Raw genomic sequence first — 23,619 nt, 5'->3', positions numbered from 1 at the left:
CTGGTTTATTTGAAATATATGACTCCATTCATGTATCTCTATATCAGAAAATTTGCCAGTTGCACTTTACTGTTCTAAAATAGATTGGAATGCTTAGAAGTTCTCAGAGTGCTCAGAGACACTGCCGAGTAAAACTGCAAGCCTCATTTAAATATGAGAACTCAAAAGAGGGATAATTGATCGTTAGGGAAATTTTAAATTGACATTTTAAATCATGCACATTTGTACTTTCCAAAGATATGGGAGAGGTGAAACTTTGATTATGCAAGTCTGTGATCTTTAACATTAGGGAGTTAGTCACATTGAATACAGTGGAGTTACTCACATGTAAACAGACACAAGATTGTTCTCTCTATATCTAAAGTTTACTGAGTAAGTTATATTACCCTTTTAGCCCACAACAAATCAATGAAACTAGACAACCTTCATTTTTCACAGAATGCCAGGGGGCCAGCTCATGTACGTGTGCAACATCATTTTTTTTTTTTATCATATGATAACTCAACAATTGATAACTTGTAGTTGAAGGTGTGAATTAGGACCACTTAAAAGCATTGTATTTAATAAGGTAGAGTGACACATGAAATGTTTATGGATGTTTCATCTGCAATAGCTTGTTCATATATAAATCATCACTTAAAGCTACAGTCTTTAACAGTTGTGTGTGAAACTCCTCCAAATCCTGAATAGCTCATTAAGGCACTTCACTATTGACTTTTCTGGTCTTCTCTTGAATTACGGAGACGACCTGAAAACTTTGAGGTGAATTCTATGAAAGGTTCTGAACTGTGCAAATAAGATGGCACAAGAATCTTGAAATCACATTTCCACAAAAAACTGACACATAACGAGTGCCGGAAACACCTTTCTACACTTGTGCATTTCATGTACCATCCACCAAAATATGATACAATCATCAGTTTTTGCAGCCATGATTTTACTTATGTGAAATTCTGTTTTGCCTCAGTTTTATAACTTACTGCAGTTTAAGAGGGAATACCCTGGTGGAAAGTAATATTTCCATACATTTTAATCTCATTGTCTGAACAATTGCATATATTATAGATTTTTTTCTCGATTTCTTAATTAAAAGCTGATTCTGAATTTTGGAAAATTGTTTAAATATTTTGAATGAATCAAGTTTCCTTTTAATAGGAAATGTATTTAAATGTATCTGTTTAGAAACTCCATAAATACCTTTAGACAGACAGCTGAATATCTCTGTTATTACATCCTAATTCAGACTTCTGCAGCCTGCTGCCTTCCAGATTTTGGGGCAACCACTTCCAGAAGTGCTGAGAAATCTGCCAGTTCTGAAGGCTGCCCTAAAAGTTCTGAAGGCTGCCCTAAAAATTCACTGCTATATTAGAATACTGAACACTAAATAGGTTTATTCAGAAATATCCCATTAAGTTCAAAGGCTACTTCCAAGTAAAAGAGAATAACTCTAAATTTTGGGTTTTTTGGTCTAACTTCTAATGCTATTTGGAACTGTTTTGGAGTAGAATGGCATAGAAATACCAGAATCCATGGTATTCCCAGTGACACTCTATGGAAGTGAAAGTTGGACTTTGAAGTAGCACAATAGGAAGAGTTTTGACGCTTTTGAACTTTGGTGTTGGAGAAGACTCCTGAGAATACTGAGGACAGCCAGGAAAACAAACAAATGGATCACTGAACAAATCAACCCAGAGTTCTCACTTGAGGCACAGAAGATCAGGCTCAAATTATCCTACTTTGGACACATCATGCAAAGACCCAGCTCTCTGAAGAAGTCTTTATTGGTGGCAAAGGTGGAAGGAAAGAGAAGATGATGACCAGCAGCAAGGTGGATGGGCTCAAATTACAGTGGCAATAAGCATACCATTGCAAGACCTGAAAGACCAGGTTAGGGAGATCATTGTGGAAAAAACCCTATCTATGTGGTTGCTAGAAGTCAAAAACAATTTGATGGCACATAATCAGTCAATCGCTTATTATAACCTACCTGCCCAGCATTCCTCCTCCTAGTATAACTTTTCGTATTTTTTAATATTAAATTTAATGTTATTGTTGAAAGCTTTTTCATCTGAATAATTTTGATAGCCCATCTTGGTCTTTCTCTAATCCATCTGCCATCAGCTTTGTAATCAGGAGAGCTGTGCTAAACCCTTTTCTTTGAATCCTTAAAGTGCCTCTGGTTTTTGTGAGCTGCTTTAGGAGCTGCAGCATGTATGCAGAGACAGTTGGGAGCAGCTCCATGGGATGCAGCTGCTTTAAAGATTCAAAGAAATGCTAGTTTTCTTTGAGCTCATACGCAACAGCTTTGCACAGTCCTAGTAATCAGTATTTTTATTACATTTCTTTTTATTGCAAAGATTTGTATGGTGCCTGATTCATAAGACTCCATGTGGAATGACTAATCTGTAACCACCCTGTTAGAGAATGGTGAATTTTGTGTGTTTTCTTGAGACACTAAAAGTATTAAAACAATATTTTTCAATGGTTAATTCGTTTTTAATATTAAAAGGAAATTGCAAGCACTAAACCATGTACGTTCTCTTAATATGGTTACTGTCTACTCCTCTAGATAAAACAGAAAGATTCTGATTTTTGCATTTGAGTGGCCAAGATTGTTAAACTTCCCATGGAACAATTTGGTATCCCTTTCATTACATCCTCCTTTTCTGGATTTTAATAGCTTTACTCAAGGGCTTGACATTTATGATCTGATCTGAGATTTCTTTTGAATGTCTTGACCCTGATTGCTCAATGGAAGCAATGGAAACTATCCAGTTCTCAAAATACACAGGGGAGAAATTGCTTAAATGTTTTTCTATACTTCCTATCTTCATCTCTGTGTCTGACTAAAAGATACCAGCAGGAAACAACATTATCGCATTACATGGCTCAGCAGTCTTGTACTCACCCACACACGGACCAGTCCCTTTGCCTCACTGCACTCTGATGTCAGGCCAAAGCAGTAGCAGCTGTTGCAGCCAAGTGGGTTTCTGGCAGAGAGTCCAAATCGGCCAGGTTTGCACCTGTCACAGTTGATGCCTTCCACGTTTGCCTATTATCAGAAAAGAAGAAGAGAAAGCTTTAGAGACAATCCTAATTTTCTTTAACATTCTGATCTGGAGCCTAAATTTATCCAATAAGACGCTTAAACTCCACAACTAGCAAGAGGAAGATATGTGGTGATATGATGCCTTTTGCAGAATAAAGCTCAGTGGCTACCACATTCAAGACCATATCATTTTTAAAACATTTTTTAGTTGCCTGCTATTTTCTACTTGATCAGGGGGAACCCAGAAGCATGAGACCTGGGTTCTGACTGAATCTTAATGTGAAACCTAGTTTGCAATGGCTAAACTCCAGAGTAGTTTCCTATAAGCATCAGCGCCAGGATACATAGAGTAAGAATGCTCCTCAGTGCATGGACAGAATATTTCTGAAGGCTGCTGAAAGGATGCTTTGCATTGCTTCCAGATAAGACAACATAACAATTCAACAGAACTTGAGCGCAAAATGATGGCTGTTTCATTACTGAATATTTGGACAGCACCACGCTGGGGAAAGCCGAACTATAATGTCATGATTATTTAAAGATAAAATCCTCTATGAGCCAACCTTAGTATCTGGTAACTCCACAGAGCTGTTCATATAGTTTCCTTTGGCACTGATAGGTAAATGGTTTCCTGTTGACTGGTTTCCCAGTCTAGCCTAAACCCCAGGAATTTTGTGATGGTCTCCCTTCCAAATATTAACTAGGTCCAACTCTCCTTAGCTTTTTTTCAGATCAGCAAGGATTGATGCTGCCACTTCCTTGGATTTAAGAATTACGGAGATAAATGACGCTTACATGTCAGGTTGTGAGTGTCTGGTTAGCAGAAAGACACTTCTGTCATTTAGATTAAGCTGCTGATTGATATAAAGGGAAAGTACTACAAGGAGACATTAAACACACACACACACATAGAGAGAGAGAGAGAGAGAGAGAGAGAGGAGTAAAAGCCCCCTCTTCTTACTTTACAGGTGCACTGTCCTGTACGATCAGCACATGAACACTTTTCCATTTCTAAATCGCAAGTCTGTGGCTCAGTCCCCGCCAGCAGGCATTCACAGGCAATGCATTGTGGGTAACTCCGATAGCCTAGCCTGCATTCAGTGCATTTATCTCCAGAGAATTCCGGACGACAGAAACAGCAGCCAGTATCAGGGTTACACTGGAAGCTGAGGGATCCAGCTACACTGCAGTCACAGGCCTAGAGCAAAAAAATTGGAGTTAGTTTGTTTGTTTTAGAGAGGGAAACATTTTAAGGATTTCAGTTTTAACCAAAGAACAACAGTGTATTCAAAAATGACTGCAATGATCACTGATAATTATCAATGTATTTATGTCAGCAGGTAAACATTTGCAGACACCGATTTCATTTTTCATACATTTTATTGCTTGAATTGTGTTTAAGTAAAGCAGCTGAATACTGGGTGACCTGGATGTGATACTGCCTCTGAGTCCCAGAGTGAAAGATCTGTGAGTTGTATTCAACTGTGGCCATCTATCAGTAGAATGGATATTACTTCAGAATGTTGTGAAATATTGGCCTGTTCAGGTCATATGTTTGGGTGTGAAACTGAGTATGTGAACAGCAATGAGTAGGCTATTCTCTCTAATGGCTCATCTGTATGTCCTGCTTGTCATGTCACAAAGATGCCCCTCTAGCCATTTCCTGAAGACATCTCTTCATAATGTAGCCTCCGTCTCATCACTAGCTCTGGTAATGCTGATCTAAGACATTTCAACATAAAAGTAGTGTTTTCTGTCCTACTCTGTAAAAGACCTCAAATGCAGACTTTCTAGGGCTCATGGAAGAGGAGACTTTGGAGGCTGATGAACAGCTGACCTCCAAATGGCTAGGTAGATGTGCTCTGGGCCTGCCCTTTTAATCAGGTAACTGGCTTCTTTGCCTCCAAGACCATTTTGGCTGTGGTATGAGGAAGACCAGACACCTCAGTTGACAGCCTATTTTTTGTTTGTTTACTGAATTTGGAGATGGGAATTACCTCATGTAAGACTGAATGTGAGTCTACTAGGAGACTGACATTTCCACTGGTTAAAAAAAAAAGTAACATTATACAGAAAGAGCCGTGTTTTCTGTTGAATATAATGCATCAGTTGCATTTGTCATTTGAGAACAACTTCCTTTACAAACAATAAGAACTTTCGATTTTCCCAAGTACCCTACCTGCATTAATTTAACCTGAAAGCATGCTAATTTTAATCTAAGGCCATTCAATGGTTGTTGGTAAAACTCTGCAAAAAATCTGATCAGAAAATGCCACCAGCTCTTTCAGCAATCCCACAGCAGTTCTTCAAAAAGCGTTTTGAACTTTGTTAATAGGGAACTTTTGCCAGCTTTTTGAAAGACACTTTTTGCAGAGCAAAAAGCACTGTTGCCACTGATGTGACTCAACAAACCCATTGGATAAACCCTCTTGCTTCTTCACTTGTTAAAGAGAAACCAATGTCAACCAAATGAACCTATGGGGAAAAGTTAGCTATTCGGGAGAGTGACTGATGGTGATGTAGGGTGGGAATGGAATGGACTGCAGGGAACCAACCAGCTGCTACTCTGAAACTGCTCTATGTTACTTTCTATGGGGGTAGCAGCATTGTCTGGCCTCATTGTTGAGGCATGTAAAATAGAATCTGAGTGGACAGTATTTTGTGCTTGCATTGCTGTTGCAAGGGGACTCTTGATCACAGAATTAGACTTCACCTCGACAGAGCTTTTCCCCACTTTCACCTAACCACAGCACAAACACGCCCTGGCAAGATTCTTATTCTCCATTCTCCTGATGTTGCCTTCATCTCATCACCAGCTCTTGAGTGAGAAAGGTTTAAACTGTCCTTAGCTGCATTGGACTGAAAGCATTCAACAACAGCCAGAAGGTATAAAATCTATTATATTTTCCCATTCATTCAGTTAGAAGCAAGATTAGGTGTATACTGTATTAGGGGATGAGGTCAGTCAGACTGATGCAGGCACACCTCCTTCCCTCCCTGTCCAGCCTTGTCTGACATCGTTTTGCTGTTGTTCTGCTAAAGCACTGGGCATAGCATTGCTGTACTGATGGTCTCAGAATTGTGCAATACTGCAGGAGCATTCAGCCAGCGGTACTGTAAACTCTTTAACTATGTGGCACGATGTTAGAACAGGATGGTTTAATTACAGTTCATAAGGCACAGAAAATGTTGAACAAATCTGAGTTAAAAACAGGATTACTGATAAATTGAGATGGAAAACAATACTGCAGGATGCTCAATGGTAAAATGAGGACTGCAGAATTCTACCAGCAGATTAAACATTAAACATGGAATAGATTTACTCATCATATCAGAGAAATAATGAATATGCAAATCCAGAAGATTTTCTTTTAACCTGGAATCCTTTTTTAAATTATCAGAAAAGCTAATACTGTAAGTAGCTCAGTGTTTGTGTACTAAACCTTAATTTCAAGCTATAATAAAGATACTTTTCTCATATCAGTGCTGAACACAAAAGAGTAGAACTGAGACATGTCTGCAGGACTGAATATGGAGCAAGTTTCAAATTAATTTAAAATCTTCCCCTGGGTTACTTTGAGTTTTGAACATGCAAATTATTAAATTGCAGTAGATGATGGATTTATAAATTAGGATATAAATATTTATATCATTATATGTATACATAATGTAAATAAATAATGATAAAAATATCCAGAAATCAGCAAAATGCTATCTGGGCTCACAGATATCCACAAAGAAGATTACATGCCCATTCATGTTTCTATAGCTATATTGTGTAAGTCTGTGGAGTGCTTTGGCTTCAATTTTCAAAAGATGCTTTGGAACGCATGGGGACATGAATGTAGTGCCTGTCTGCAACCCCTTAAAACAACTATGTCATTCCTGGGATTGTCTAGCAGCTGCAAAGATCAAATTCAAAGTCCTGGATAGCCTTAATATTATATTCACATTATAACCCTATATATTGCAGCATGAGCACAGCGAATTCAGTCAGAATAGTTGCTTCATAGGAATTTTTTTAGGCAAAGCTGGAAGAACAAGCATGGGAACCTTGCTGAAACCAAAGAAGTAGGAGCTGTGTGGGGTTTTTTTGGGGGGGAAAAACCCTTTAAACTCTACATTTCATGTCAACATCCCCTTCATGCTGGAAGTCCAAGTGGTAAAAAGTAGACTCTGAGGCAGCTCCATGGGTTCAGGTTATGGCAACCCAAATGCGGGCTTGCATGGAGCCTGGACAACAATCCGTTAAGAATTGGCAGCTCTTGTGCACGCTAAGAAGCAGGAAGCCTGCACACTGCACAATGCCAGAAGATAACACCTTGTGAGCAAATTGTTCACCATATGCAGAGTAAATTACAATCAGCTGTAATATTTGCTTTGCAAGGAGGCAGCTTCATGCAATATTCCCTTGCCTGTAAGTTATGAGAGACTCTGAAATTGGCTCCACTAAAAGCTCAGACAGAGAGGGGGCACTTGCACCTTGCTTTGGAGAAATGAGTTGCAACACGTTAAAAGGGGAGACTTGGCTGACAGATAATTATTAATTTAGAGAGTGCCATAGCAGCTGCCATACTAATGCACTCAGATAATAGACAAGGCAAGGAGGGATATGAGAGATCCCAGAACTGAAAGAGGTCTTCACCCCCATTAAGCTGCTTTGCAGAAGCTTGGTGATCGGTGCACCGAAGAAAGACAGAGGTTTCGTAAGAGGAGCTTTACAGTCCCAAAAGAAAATAAATTTCTCTCTTTAATTAACTGGATTAACAACCATAGAAATAGATTTGATTGCTTGCATTCAGGCAACATATTGCATAGTGCAACAGTAAACTAACTTAACCCCATTCCCATTTCCATTCTAGCACTGAAGATGTTACCTAGCCAGGTAATGAAACGTTTGCAAGAAAACAACCAAGCTCAGAGAACCCCAAGGACTCCACAGTTCAACCCTGAGCTACACATATTCTCTTCTCTTGGTGACTTAACCCCCTTTCTGTTGCTATTAATAATCATTTGCACAGCAGTTTTAGCATGTCATGATTACAAACTTTATTTTTCAGTACATTCTTAAGAAGCTGATTCTGACTGTAACAGCAAGGACATGAAAACAAGAGTGTACAAGTTGTATATAAGCCCCATAGCAAAAATGAACCATATCCAGATTGGGGCAAGACAGATATAAAGAATTACTTCTTTCCATATGACACTCTCAGTGCAGTTCACTGCCAATAAATGTATTGATGAGCAGTAGCTTAAGGTAAACAATACTTGGAAGTTAAGTCCACAATAAAAGGATCCTTCATATTTATTTTCTTTATCACATTTATATCAATCTATCTCCAAGGAATTCAGAATAGTGTAGAAATGATCAAAATAGCATATCCAGAGATTATTCTATTTTAGTTACATAATACAAATATTTTAGTTTGAATACAAAATATATAATATGTGAGAGCTTACAGCTGGTCACCTAACTTTGTTAAAATGTTTGGAATATTATTAATATAGTCATGGAAAAGACAATTCCTTTTGTTTAAAAAAACAAGTTTCAGTTATCATCATTCCACTTTGTTTTAGTTCTGTGAAAAGGGATAAATTATGTCCAAATGTAAACATACATGTTCTTTTGCTTTCAACTGTAAGACCTGAAATATGATACATGCACATGTGAAGTTTCTGTACATACTAAGCCAGCTGTAGTTAAAAACACAACTTTAAGGATATATTCACAGAATAAAACTTTATTTGGTTTAACTTTCTAACATTAGAATGTTGGAAATAGAAGAAAATACATATAGAGAAAATAGACGTCCACTCACCTTGCACCCACTGATAATATCATGACCCCAGTGATTTGGTACACATTTTTCACATCTGTTTCCTTTAGTATTGGGAGGACAGATGCAACGGCCGGTGTGTGGATCACAATTATTACCAAGATGGGAACATTCACAAGCTTCATGGAAAAGGATTAAGAAAGACAAAGACAAGTATTTTAAAACATGGAATACATTACTTAATATATTGCAGAGAATAATTTTCAGCAGATTCCTCATATGATTTTTATTGTATTTTTATTGTATTTTAATTAATATTTATTTTTGTTTTTACTGTAAACCACCCAGAGTCACTTCCTAGTGAGATGGGTGGTGACCAAATTTGAAATATAAATAAATAAATACTATTCTCTATGAAGGTTTATCAAAGCACAGGCTAGTGAAATAATAACTGAGTGACATACCACAGTCATGGATGATGCTGTTCCAGAACAAAGTAGGACAAAAAAGCAGGTTTATCACTAGATAAACAATACAAAATACAGCTCCAGAAGCATTGACAGTTAATAAGTTTTATCCTACTCCTCATTAAGGGCATTTGTGGCACAGAGAGTAAGGGACTACTTCAGAACCTCCTTGTCTGCAGGACTCTTAGGTTCTTTCCTTCAGCCAGTTTCCTACAGAAAGATACTTCCTTCTTTTCTTCTCCTCCTCATTAGAGAAGCAGACTTTCTATCTTAGCATGTGACTTCCCTAATATACCTTTGGGAACTTAAGCAATTATTTCTATATACTCTTAATGGGCTTGGTTAATCACATACTGAGGAATATATGAACCCCATGGAATGAACTTCAACCAGGGTTATCTCATTTCTCCCCCAACAGTTGTATAGATATCCAGATCCTATTCCAAACAACAGCTTTTCAGAAATAAAGAGAACATAAAGCCTGCTGCTCTTAGCACTCTAGCTGTTCATTTACACTTTTTCTTTTAATGCATGAAATATTGAGAATAATAGCTCTATTTTAAATATATGCCAAGTAAGCAGATGGCAAACCTGTATCTTTGTGCTTAGTGTAATGGTAGACCGTGGGAGACTAGGCCCAGAGATATTGCCTAGGGAATGGTCAGAAAAGAGACACAGCCTGCAGCTGGATAGTGGGCAGGGCAAGAGGCTTAAAAGAGTCCCTTCCTAATTTCTTGAGGTGTAAAGGAGACGGCGGGAGAATTGTACTGTCAGACCTGCAAGATTCTGTTAATGTAGCCTTTCAATAAAGTAGAATTAGCTCATCTGGTTGTGTTTCCCATCTGGTCTGCATAGTAAGGCTGACACTTAAAAATAAGTCCCACAATAGTTAATAAGAAATATTTCTAAATAGTTGCAACAGAATTGGTTTGATGTTGAAAAAACAGAAATATTCTCTTAGGTTGGGACCAGTCCAGTATTTATTACACTTTTGTCTTGTTATTGAGTGTAAACTGGGAAATTAATAACTTCTTAGGAAGGATAGGGAAAATAGCAGACAGATAATATATTAAAATTGTCCACCAATTCTGCAGAGCTAATCCAGTTCTCTCTTTTCTCCATCCCTTAAACCATATAAGTTTTTGCAGTGTTTTTAAAGACATTGAATCATGGGTCTCCAAAATTTTTATCTATCTAAATTGGGGTGTCAGGCACAATTTCATGACTGAAAACCCAATTAACTTTAAAAATGAAATTCCACATGTAAACTCAGATTAGAGGGCCCTTCACCTGTATAGAGAATTCCTACTGTAGTCTAAACTCAATTGCATATTTGTCAAGGCCATTGACATTAATATAACTGTAGATTTCTCTATGAAAGTAAGATTCCTATGAAGGTTCTCTCTCTTGCTATGATAGAACCAGGGATACATCAATGAGTGATAGAAAAACTAGATTCAGGGCTTTCAGACTTTCACATCAGTCACAGCAATAAATACCAAATCTCCAGAAACTCAATTCTACATCAAATAACAGCAGAAACTTCACACACTTGACATGGCTAGATATTGTAATCTGTAAGTTATATCTATGCCAATCTGCCCACTGCACAACACAGAAATAAGAATATACACACATGCACACACACAATATATACAGAGGTGTGGCCGGAAGGTAGTTAAGACTGATGTGGTGGAACTATCAGTGGGCCACACAGCAGACATACAGACCAGCTACGAGTACCTTGGTGTCCCACAGTCATATGGGAACCACGAAGAGGAGGCAAGGAAGACAGCAACATTTAAGTACCACCAAAGGATAAGACAGGTTCTGAAGACCCAGCTCAATGGGAAAAAGAAGATCCATACCATCAATATGTATGCTCTGTCAGCCATCAGATACCCTGCCAGTATAGTGAGCTGGCCAAAGGGGACATAGAGGCTGCCAATGTCAAGACCCGGAAGCTACTCACAATATACGAGGTTTCCACCCCAAGTCCAACATCCAGAGACTGTACACCATCCAGAAAGAGCATGGGTGGGGTCTGGTGAGTGTCGAAGCCACTGTCCTGGATGAAACCCAGAGCATCCAGGAGTACACCAGTAAGATGGCACCTAAAGATGACCTGCTGACAGAATGCCTGAGGCAGCAGCAGACACAGAAGGAAGTTCAAGCAGAGGAAGTGCCATGGCAAGACAAGCCCCTGCATGGGATGTACCATCAACAGATAGCTGAGGTGGTGACCTTGGGAAATCCTACCAGTGGCTGGAATAGGCTGGACTAAAAGACAGCACTGAGGCACTGATCATAGCAGCACAAGAGCAGGCACTAAGCACCAGATCCATAGAAGCAGGGGTCTAGACAGACACTGTGGCAGTAGACAAGAACCAGAAGAGAGCAGGGTGATAAATGTAGCAGTGCCAAGTGACAATAACATCAGGAAGAAAGAGCATGAGAAGCTGGAGAGGTACCAGGGCCTGAAGGAGGAACTGGAGAGGATGTGGAAAGTAAAGGCCAAAGTGGTCCCAGTGGTGGTAGGGGCACTTGGGGCTGAGACTCTGAAGCTGGGAGAGTGGCTCCAACAGATCCCAGAAACAACATCTGAGCTCTCTGTCCAGAAGAGTGCAGTGCTAGGAACAGCTAAGATACTGCACAGAACTCTCAAACTCCCAGGTCTCTGACAGAGGACCTGAGACAATAAAAAAGCTAAGAAGGAAACAAAAAGACCAGAACACTTTCTCTCCAGCAGCCAACACCCAGATAAGCAGGGATTAATACCAGGTAAACAATCAAGCAGAAAACAATACCCTTTCCAAAGAGAAAACCACACCCCCACCAATACTGGCAGGGCAAGCTTCTGTATATCAACAGGGAGCAAACCCTACACTCATTAGCATTGATTATGTTACCTAGTTGGATAATGAAATGTCTGCAAGCGAACAACCAAGCTCAGAGAGCACCAAGGACTCCACAGATTCTCCTCTACTAGGCACAATCACGATCAATGCAGTGAGGAAATTTTCCATACTTAGCATCTAAGCTGGCATGTGTTATACACCTACACAATATACTGAAGGATCAGATGTTGTCATTTCCAAGTCATATTGTTAGTGCTACCACAGGCTGGGGAAGGACTGACATTAAAGCCCACTTTCTCTCAAAGTGAAAATTACAATTTGGCAGAGAAAGCAAAGATAATCCTTGTGCACACAGCTTGGCATAGAGTTAATTTTTGTGTAAGAACATTTCTACATTAAGCTCAATATGTTTTCTATATTTAGCTTTCTGTATGGAACTCATATTCATCATTTTTGTTCTGCTCATTATTTTGCTTTAATTTTTATTTATTTTTTACAGAAAATATCACCTTGCAAGAAAAAAAAAATTATCAGAAAATCTTGTTTTCTCTCTATATACGTAGTATAAAAAGGAAGTATAAAGAGCCTGGGTTTAAAAAACAGCACAATTGCTTGATCTATTTCTTCTCCCCAAATACAGAATATCTAGGAACACACAATCATATTCACTCAAGGACTTCTGTGTGAACTGTGTAAGAGTCAGTTTGGTCTAGTGGTTAAGGCACCAGGCTAGAAACTAGGAGACTGGGAGTTCTAGTTCTGCCTTAGGCATGAAAAACTGGCTGGGTGACTTTGGGCCAGTCCCCCTCTCTCAGTCCAACTCATCTCACAAGCTTGTTGTTGTGGGGAAAATAGGAGGAGGAAGGAGTATTAGGTATGTTCGCCACCTTGAGTTATTTATAAGAATAATAAAAGTGGGATAAAAAAAATAAAAAAACCCCCCACAAAACTTTGTCAGAGTCCAAAGAATGTTTCTCAAAAGCACATACTGTTCACCATTAAAGAAAATGGAAAAGATCGGGACTGTATATTGCTGTTAGAACTTATTAGCATCCTGCCATTTTTGTCCATTGCATTTATTCAGTGATACCTATTGTACCTATGGTTCTTCCTTCTGTATGCTGATGCACAATTTAAGATGAAAACATTAACCATTAGTGCATCATTTATTTCCATCACTGTATCGTATGAAAAAAAATGGAGTTTTAGAATAAGGTAGAGGGATCAAGCATGGTCATTCAAACACTGACAAATGATTATAGAAACTTTTCATAACCAAAAAAAACCAACAAACCCACAGCTCCACAGACCTACAAGTGCTGCAAAAATGACAAATCACTGAGGTCACTCCCTGTGTGCTTGTTCAATCTCCTTTTATGCTAAGATCTTTAATACTAGATTGATCATTTATTTTTCATTTCATGTTTTTCTCTTCAGTGAATCCAAGAAATGACCTTTATTATTACCAAGCGCTGACATGCCTGAACATTTACATGACAATAAACACACCTTTATAGTGTCAGATTCAGCCTAGTATAGCCAGCGCCACTGTTCAGTTTCACCACCGCTAGTCAATTTCACTGCCTCAGGCATAGGCGGTCAGGGAAGGGAAAAGGCAAACTGCAAGTTAATTGCCGGCAGGTGGCAGCAATTAACTCATGGCTGAGAGTAAACTGAAACTGGCAACATTGTAGTGCAGGCGGCTCCCCAGACACCCCGGGCAACGCTGAGTACAATACTTCAGGAACACAACAATCTGGAGGCAATCAGAGACCAGTTGGAACCCAACTTAAGAAACCCCATTTCATCCGCATGAGAAAAGCCCCACGAGCACACTGACAACATGGACAAAAGATGACAATCATGAGGACAATGAAACCTGACTGAATCTGCCATTAAGGAGAGGGGAGGGAGTTCACGACAAGCAGACAAGGCAGGGGCGGAACCCAGGGGTACTATGGATCAAGGGGGGAACCCTATAAAACACTGTAAGAAACCGCACCAAGCCAATCCTGGCTTTGTCTGTAACCGCTGTGCATTACGCCTGAGTAAACTAGCTTTCGCTCAAGTCCGTGTCTCATGAGGGTTATTTCCAGCGCTGAATGCAGCGAATCTTACATATAGGTCCATTCTTCCTGTACAAGGTCTCTCCAATAGTAGTCGTGGCTCTGAATATAATCTGCAGAAATCTTAAAACACATTTAGCTGCCTAACAATATTTGCTTCTTTACTAGTTAACAGAAGGATTGAACTAAGTCCTCCCTGAATAGCCTTGAGGCTACTGTCACACTTCAGTATAATCAGAAGCAGGATTCTTATAACTCAGTGTTACAACAAAAAACCTGCACATCTAACAATTTGAATAAGAGGACCCCTGTCTGACATTTTGAGATAGACTTTAGAGTACTAAGCAAGTTCAGCCAAGGTCTAATTTAGATTGCAATCGTATACACAAGTGAGAGAAAGTTCCACTTAATTCAATTTCATTTAATTCTAAGTAGGCATGCAGAGAACCAGGCTCTACATTTAATAAAGCTAGATTTCCATGCATATATATTTGCAAATAAATACCACTGAAAATAACATATGTTTGAGCATATAGGATTGTGCTGTAAATACAGATGCACAGATCAGTTTCATTCTGATATATGTCAGATTCATTTCTCAAGCTGATTTTGTTTGGTTTAGTTTCTCAACTGTGTACATTTTTTAAAAGCGGGAAAGTATTTATGGATTTTATGCAAATTTCTTCTAATGCTTGAATTTTTCTATATACTTTTCATAATATACTCATTTGCTTAATATATTTTCTCCCATATATTTATTTTTTAAAAAGAATTGTTCCAGGACATATGTATTTTTGCATTCTTTTAGCCAATGCATGCCATTTGTATTATTTTTTTTTTAGTTGTGAATGGAATCAAATATTCAAGAAAGTGATTTAGATTCACAATAATTCTTTTGTAAGTTTAGAAGATTTGGTAAATTTGTATTATCTATCTATCTATCTATCTATCTATCTATCTATCTATCTATCTATCTATCTATAGTTCAAGAGTGGAACTACCATCAGCCACTTTCTCAACATGGATGACATCAAGCTGTATGCTAAGAGTGAATGAGACATTGACTTGCTGATCCACCTGACATGGATCTACAGTGAGGACATTGGGATGTCATTTGGACTGGAGAAGTGTGGTCACATGGTAGTAAAGAGAGGGAAGGTAGTTAAGACTCATGGGGTAGAATTATAGGCCACATAGCAAACATACAGATCAGCTACAAGTACCTGTACAAGTACAAGTATCCTACAGTTGCATGGGAACCATGATGAGGGGGCAAGGAAAACAGCAACATTGAAGGATAAAACAGGTCCTGAAGAGCCAGCTCAATGGGAAAAACAAGATCCATGCCATCAATATGTACGCCCTGCCAGTCATTAGATACCCTGCCAGTATAGTGAGCTGGCCAAAGGGGGACATGGAGGCTGCCAATGTCAAGACCCGGAAGCTCCTCACAATGTACAAGGTTTCCACCCCAGGTCCAACATCCAGAGACTGTACATCAGCCAGAAAGAGCGTGGGCGGGGTCTGGTGAGTGTCGAAGCCACTGTCCTGGATGAAACCCGGAGCATCCAGGAGTACATCAGTAAAATGGCACCCAAAGATGAGATGCTGACAGAATGCCCAAGGCAGCAGCAGACACAGGAGGAAGTTGAAGCGGAGGGAGTACCATGGCAAGATAAGCCCCTGCATGGGATGTACCATCAACAGATAGCTGAAGTGGCTGACCTTGGGAAATCCTACCAGTGGCTGGAATAGGCTTGACTAAAAGACAGCACTGAGGCCCTGATCATAGCAGCACAAGAACAGGCACTAAGCACCAGATCCATAGAAGCAGGGGTCTACCACACTAGACAGGACCCAAGGTGCAGACTGTGCAGAGAGGCCTCAGAGACAGTCCAACACATAGTGGCAGGATGTAAGATGCAGGCAGGAACAGCATACACTGAACGACACAACCAAATAGCTGGCATTGTGTACAGGAACATCTGCACAGTGTATGGGCTAGACCCTCCCAAGTCCAGATGGGAGCCACAGAAGGTTGTGGAGAATAACTGGGCTAAGATCCTGTGGGACTTCCAGATACAGACGGCAGGCGAGTACTGGCCAATCAACCAAACACTGTGGCAGTAGACGAGGACCAGAAGAGAGCAGTGGTGATAGATGTAGCAGTGCCAAGTGGCAGCAGCATCAGGAAGAAAGAGTATGAGAAGCTGGAGAAGTACCAGGGCCTAAAGGAGGAACTCAAGAGGACATGGAAAGTAAAGGCCAAAGTGGTCCCAGTGGTGGTAGGAGCACTTGGGGCTATGACTCCTAAACTGGGAGAGTGGCTCCAACAGATCCCAGGGACAAGATCAGAGCTCTCTGTCCAGAAGTGTGCACTGCTAGGAACAGCTAAGATACTGCGCAGAACCCTCAAACTCCCAGGCCTCTGGTAGAGGACCTGAGATTGAGGGAGATACATACCACCCATAGGGGTGAGGGGATTTTTTAAATATATAATCATTCCCCTTCTTCTTCATTTCATTCTTGCAATTTTTTCTATGTATATATTTTTAGTGCTTTGTCTAATAAAAGAAGGATCTATCATCCTTAATTAAAAGATGCATATTTCCAAATATAAATATTATAAAGTTAGTATTTTAATATACACTGATATTTTTTAGAGCTTAAAAACTATATCACAAATTTAGATAAGCATGAAAATCAAAGGATATTTAATATGTCTGATAATTCTCCAAAACGTTTTTGGAAGAAGTTCTTTGAACCTTATGAGAGTACAACCCCTCTCTACTATTCACTAAAGTAAGCCCTATTTTTTTAACCTTTTTATTTTCAATCTTTTTGCTCTTCATTAAAGTAGCCTGGAAAAAGGGTTGTTGTGCTAATGAATAGCCAAGAAGTGCTGCATGTGCAATAGAGCGAGGTTTGAAGCATTTCTTTCAAATCAGTTTTGAAGTGTGCATAGCCCCGATGATTGCATTCTGATCTGAACATCAGCTGTAGGTAGCTCATATTACAATGTCCTACGATCTAATTCCTTCAGCATCCTTAGTTCTAAAGCAGGATCTTACATCAACAGTATAGGTCACAGCTGTATGAATACAACAACTATTTTTAAAATAATAATTCTAATATAAAGTGGATTTTATTTTATTTTACAGTAGATGTCAGAAAATGTAAATACTTAATTGCATATAATACTAAGATGTGAGGCAATTTTAGTAACAGTGACATATGAACTGCTGAGCAAAGGAAATAATTTCAGTGAATGGCATACTGTTAAGAATATTACAGTGAATAGTGCAATTGCAACATTTGAATTCTTCAAAGGGAGTCCAACATCATCATTGCTTGCTTAGGCTTTATGTTATCCTTTCTATTCTACCTGACTCAGGAGCTTATGCACAGAGTTGCTGTATACCTCTTTCCATTGTTTATTTCATCTTAGGTCCCCATTTCGCCCCAAGGAATATGATGTCTGCTTAATAGTGATCTACTTTAATTGCAGAGATTTTATCTGCACTTTTAAAAATGTTATGACTGTCTTGCATGTTTGAAAATGCTTTGTACAAGTCTTCAAATAAAAATAAAAATTGTCCTATGTAAAATCAATTTTGCTTAGAGTTAAACTCCATAGTAAAAATAATGCACTTAGTTTTTTTTTTCCATTAGAAGACCATCCCTTCCCTTCCCACAAAATTAAAAGGAGAAACTCCTTAGCTATTAAATGAAACTTGGTTATATACATACGGGTGCATCCTCCTTCCTCAAAACCATAAAATCCATGAGCACAGCGGTCACATTTCTTTCCTCCAACACCTGGTTGACAGCGGCACTGTCCGGTCACATCACAGTCAAATGATTTTGATCCAAATGAATTACAGTTGCAAGGGACACATCCTCTTGACGACTGCACCCCAAATGTTCCAGACTGTCACAGTAGAGACAGGGATATCAATTAGCAAAAATAAAAACAAGGAAATACAAAAGAGAGAGGAACACACAGAGTTGAAAAACTACATATAAGAGAGAGAGGAATGATTCCACTTCTTTCTAACGTAGAGAACCAAAATAAATTAGAGTGGATAAACACTGTCATTTCTGCTTATAGCCAAATGACACTATCAAATTACACAAGTTCATATTTCATATGTTTTAAAGTTGTATACATTAAGCCTAAAATATATCTGTAAATGTCCAAATGTGAAATACAAATAAATCCATTTGGAATTTTATGAGCTCCAATATTTATTTGAAGTCTCATTGCTTTATTTTTGTTAAATACCACAATGCAAAAGCACATCCTTTATTATTTTTTTTAAATGCTTCTGTTATAAGAAAAACATCTTACAAAGATACCTGCATCATATATAAAAAAATTGCCTTTAGCGGAGTTTGCAGTAGCTCCTTGAGCTACCATTACAAGGACTTGGTCAAAGCATGAAAAGGTAGCACCGGTCCACAGGACGCATCCTACCATTATTCTGCCTTCTAGAGAGCTATCATTAAGGTATATAGTAAACTACGGATCTGCTTGGCTTCCTAATCATCCAGGTAAAGCCTGAGGTTGCTTCCTGGTATAAAGCCAGGTTAAAACAATAAACATGCACATTTTATAGACATTTTTTCTCTTCTGTATATTGGGATGATTGCTGTATTTATCAGAGAGCAGAGAGAGGAAAAGCTTCCGTGATGCAATTAAGGATTAAATGCTCTTATCCTCTTATGTTACCCTCTTATCTCTTCTCATGATGAAGAAGGTGGCACAAAAAAAGAGATAAAAACAAACCAAACAAAGATGAAATCCCTCAAGAGTCATTCAGAATAACTCAGTCAAGCTAGGCACAGCCAGCATGCAGTCTTAAAAAAATAGTTGTATATGAATAGGAAGTCCTGTTTAAAGGCTGTAAAAAAGAAAACAAATTCCCTTTTAGAATAAAATTCTTGTCTGGGCCACAAGATTCTAGTCCACCTGACTCTAATTTCCCCTTCAAATGAACTGATGATCCGATAGGTTCACATACTTTTGTCCTACACACAAATACATAGCTTTGGATCATTTTCCTCAATAAATTGATGAACGAGTACAATGTTTTTGATTTATTTTTTAAATTGGGTTCTCTTTATCTAGTTTTAGGACCTGTGTGGAAAACATATCATGTTTTAGGTCATATTTATGCAGAAATGTTGAAAATTAAAAAGGATTCACAAACTTTTAAGCACCACTGTATCTGTTAACTAAAGCTATGTTTGATCCACTGTGTTCACATGAAGGTAGTAAATAATCTAATCAATTTCATCTTCTGTTTAATATTAGGGCTCCCTACCTTCAAAAAGAAGCTCAGCTGCTTCGATTAACTCCAAGGAGTTTTGGAACTATAGCTAGGATAGCAGGACCACCCCTATCACATATGATCTTGGGAAGTGAGGAGAATTTCAAACACCATTTGTGAAAATGCAGAGGGATCTCCCATTCAAAACACAAGATGAAGGAATTCCTGGGCACCTTTAAGCTCTTGGTTTGGTATAAAATAGCTCAATGGATTGTGGCCCAATTGTGTAAAAGACACTTGTTCCATATATCTTTTAACACAGATCCTGCTATGTGTTGTTATTTCTGGTTTGTAGCTCCCTATGCTTTTGAATACCACTGCAAGTGCTTGAAAAAATATCATGCAGAAAAGCACATAAATGCATCAGTCAGGGAACAACCATGTCTGTGCATGTTACATGCAGCAAAAGGTCGGCAGAAGCAATGGTTGCCTAAGGGAATCCCAAGAATCTGCTTCTATCTATGTATTGCATTACACAGTGCATTCATTTACTGCTCATTGGGTTCCCTGTCGCACGTCACTTTAATTTTGCTATAATATTTTAACATTAAAATGTAAAGTTAAATGGAAAGTTGACAAGCTGCAAAACAAGGCACTTGTCTCTATCATAATTTACTTACAAGAACATCAAGACTTTAAAGCAGTGTTTCTCAACCTTAGCAACTTTAGAATGTGTGGACTTCAACTCTCAGAATTCCCCAGCCCTGGGTTGAAGTCCACACATCTTAAAGTTACCAAGGTTGAGACACACTGCTCTAAAGCACTCTTCAGGGAGCGTCTTACCAATTTGTGTTATAGTAAAGTGGCAACCATTTTGTTATAATGTGACCAATTTCTCAAAAGGTGGCATAGACTTGATTCATACTTAAATATATATATATATATATATATATATATATATATATATATATATAGGATTACTTGAGATAAGGGTTTTTTTCCCCTTTGTGTGTTAATTTTATGAATGAAATTAGCTATGTATTAGTTTAAAATGTACTGTTGCGATGTGTTTGTAGAAGCAATTCCTTAAGCATTTGTGTGAGGACTCCGTTCTCATGCTCCTTTCCCAGAAGGTTATCATTCTATCATTATAATTTTCTCAGCCTCGTTCTGAAAGTTGACAGGATGCTGATTTTCTTTTCAGTGTTCTAGATAGGTTGTTAATGTAGTGCCTCCCAGCACAAACACATGCCAAAATGCAATGCATGCGGAAGACGTCATGTTTTATTACCAAAGCAGCAGGCTTGAAAGCGCCCCTTGGACACCCACTTGCAGTGAGAGAGCCCCATCTCTGATGGGGCACTTTCATTTGTTGAGAGGTTGATGGATTCCCTTTTCGGATATACACCTGCCTGCTCAGCTCACACCGTTTACCAGCAAATCCTGATTTACAAATACATCTCCCTGACACATCACAGTTCAAGGACATGGATCCTACTGGATTGCAGCCACATGGAATGCAGAACTGCTTTTCTGGAGCCCAAAAATAAGTGGACTTTTGAAGAGAAAGAGGGGAGGAAAACAAGTTAAGAAGCAAATGTACAAAAAGTGACAGAACAGTAGGTACGTGAGAATAAAAGCAAGAAATACCAAAGCATTAAGATTTGTAAAATTAGTGCAAATCATATTACTATTATAGCATGTTTTCTATACTTCAAGCATTCATTTTTGTTTACAAAGTCAAGCAAATTATATCCAATAAAATTTTGGTATCTTTTTTCATTTACATCATATACAATAAGAGGTTTCCCCCAAACACTAACATTTTGGCAGAATTATTTGGCAAACATTTTTAAGAATTCTGTAAATCATATTTTGCTGTTTAAAAAAGTTCTGGAACACTGATGATTTCTCCTCACACTTCCAGCTGTACAATTTTAAACAACCCCACAGGAGATGGGGACAGATACCTAGAAGAAACAAACACTGATACTCAAACACTCATGCTTTATAATTACTCTCTAATTTTATAATTACATAATTACTCTCTAAACTAATTACCTGTTTATTAGCTCCAGGACATAGTTAATTGTTTGCTCTAGCTATTTTACAATGTTCCATTCGAAATGCTTCAAGGTCCAGTTCCATGTGTTTCAAGCATTTATGTTACCACGAGAAAAAAATATGTATGTATGTATGTATGTATGTATGTATGTATGTATGTATGTATACCATTATGATCAAGATGCATGAGTTCTAAGCCTCTTCATTTATAAGGAACATATCACTAATCTAATGTTAAGAGCTTCATGAGCTTTGTGCTCATCACTGTATTGTCAGGATTCAGAAAGACATTGGAGTTATTCCTTATTTTATTTCCTTATTTATTATCTATTTATGTATCTGCAAAAAGAAGATTTCATAAAATGATACATTCTATATAGTATCAATAGTATAAAATCTAAAATCAGCAAATATTTCTTAATAGCATCAGGTAAAGCTATGTACATACATTTTATTTATACACACAGATATATAAAAAATTATATATTTTATATATACACCCAGACATCTCCATGGTACAGTTGGGCTGAAAGTGCAAATATCTTTTAACTCATGACACAAGCCAACTTCTGGAGAATCAGGGATGCTCACCACTGTCTGTATGGTTAGTTACAATATGTGGAAAGACCTTTGTTATAAAGGAAATACACATAGGATTGCATAGTTAGCATTTCCCTCCATCATAGTGCTTTATGGATAAATTGTATTCCATCTCAGGGAGAAAAAAAAATAGAAAAGATGTTTTTATCACACCACAGAAAAAAGATAACTGTATGTATAGCTATTTGAATGTTTTAAAAACAAGTCAGCTCTTATGTCAATATTTTTAATGAACTAATTACTCCTCACCCTTTTGAAAGTGTAAATAAAATAATCATGATGTATATTTATTTTGCTTGATTTAGATTCTAAAAATGGATAGATTTTGTGCCAGAAAAATAATATAATCTATTTAGCAAATAGAATTGTTCCAGAAACATTATGAAGACTAAGATTTTGAGACTGAAAAGAAAGTCACTTAACATAATTTGTTGTATGTCTAAAACTACCTACGGCATTTTATGTGCACACAAAAAAAGTTCTATTCCAGAAGTGATGGGAAGCGGAAGAATTAAGTCTGCATCAGTTTCTGGTGTCTTACCTTACACTCATTACACTGACGTCCCAGAACATTGGGCTTGCAGTGACATTGTCCAGTCTTAGAGTCACAGACCTCTGAAAATGAGCCATTGATATTGCAGCTGCAAGCTAGAGGCAGACAAGAGCAGGTTGGAATGAGATGATAATGAACGTACAGAGCATAAATACTTATACTGTACATAAACATTTGCTGGCAATCTTTTGCAACAGATGACACTGATAAAGCAGAAGCCATCTACCTCCTGTAACATTTTAAATTATCTTACACTAATGAACAGAAGGCTAGAAAAGATCAACTTCGTGGGCAGGGTATGTCCATAAATTACAAATCAATTCCTGCTTTATGATTTACAGCCTGTCAACCAGCTAATCTCCACAGTTCTTATACAACTAAAAGACTCTAGAATACCTAGCAAGGGAATGAAGAGGAAAATTGTTTTCTCCCATTTATCATCTTATAAAAGCTGAAGAAGCAGAACTAACCCATAAAGACACAATTCTTCATTTACTGGTAGCTTCCACGTTATAAAAAGCTAGAAAATTAAGTCAATAATCTGATCTATACACAGATTAATGATTCCTTTGTTTCAGACCCTATGATGGCCTCATACAACTTGAGATTTACCCAATTTAATAAAGCAACCAGCATTTATGGCAGCCCAACATATGTGCTTCTTTTTTTCTTCCTGAATTAGAGTAGAAGAACAGAGGAACTGTCAAATAAAATCAAGGTGCAATACAATGTTTCTCAATCTCAGCAACTTTAAGATGTGTGGACTTCAACTCCCAGAAATCCCCAGCCATCATGCTGGCTGGGGAATTCTGGGAATAGACGTCCCCACATCTTAAAGTTGCTGAGGTTGAGAAACACTGATGAACTACATCTACATTCATGGTGGCAGATCACAATTTGTACTGGCCTGAC

The 23,619-nt window shown here is 38.2% G+C and overlaps 1 protein-coding gene across 4 annotated transcripts in view; it reads right to left on the bottom strand.

Moving 5' to 3' along the window:
* The window catches only part of LAMA2 (laminin subunit alpha 2), a 426,899-nt gene that overhangs the window by 131,238 nt on the left and 272,042 nt on the right, over positions 1 to 23,619 (bottom strand). For all 4 annotated transcript variants that reach the window (XM_088140697.1, XM_088140685.1, XM_088140689.1 and 1 more), the window contains exons 20-24: positions 22,696 to 22,802; positions 17,968 to 18,148; positions 8,869 to 9,005; positions 4,011 to 4,247; positions 2,909 to 3,052 (exon numbers count right to left, since the gene is read on the bottom strand). In XM_088140697.1, the coding sequence (XP_087996823.1) occupies positions 2,909 to 3,052; positions 4,011 to 4,247; positions 8,869 to 9,005; positions 17,968 to 18,148; positions 22,696 to 22,802 (806 nt within the window). The remainder of the gene's footprint in view (positions 1 to 2,908; positions 3,053 to 4,010; positions 4,248 to 8,868; positions 9,006 to 17,967; positions 18,149 to 22,695; positions 22,803 to 23,619) is intronic.

Source organism: Python bivittatus, unplaced genomic scaffold (genome assembly GCF_059951505.1).
Source record: "Python bivittatus isolate LINGU-HERP-01145 unplaced genomic scaffold, Pbiv_v1 ctg000020_np1212, whole genome shotgun sequence".
NCBI lineage: Eukaryota > Metazoa > Chordata > Lepidosauria > Squamata > Pythonidae > Python > Python bivittatus.
Note: the sequence above shows the minus strand (reverse complement) of the source record. Positions and strands in the feature narration are given on the sequence as shown.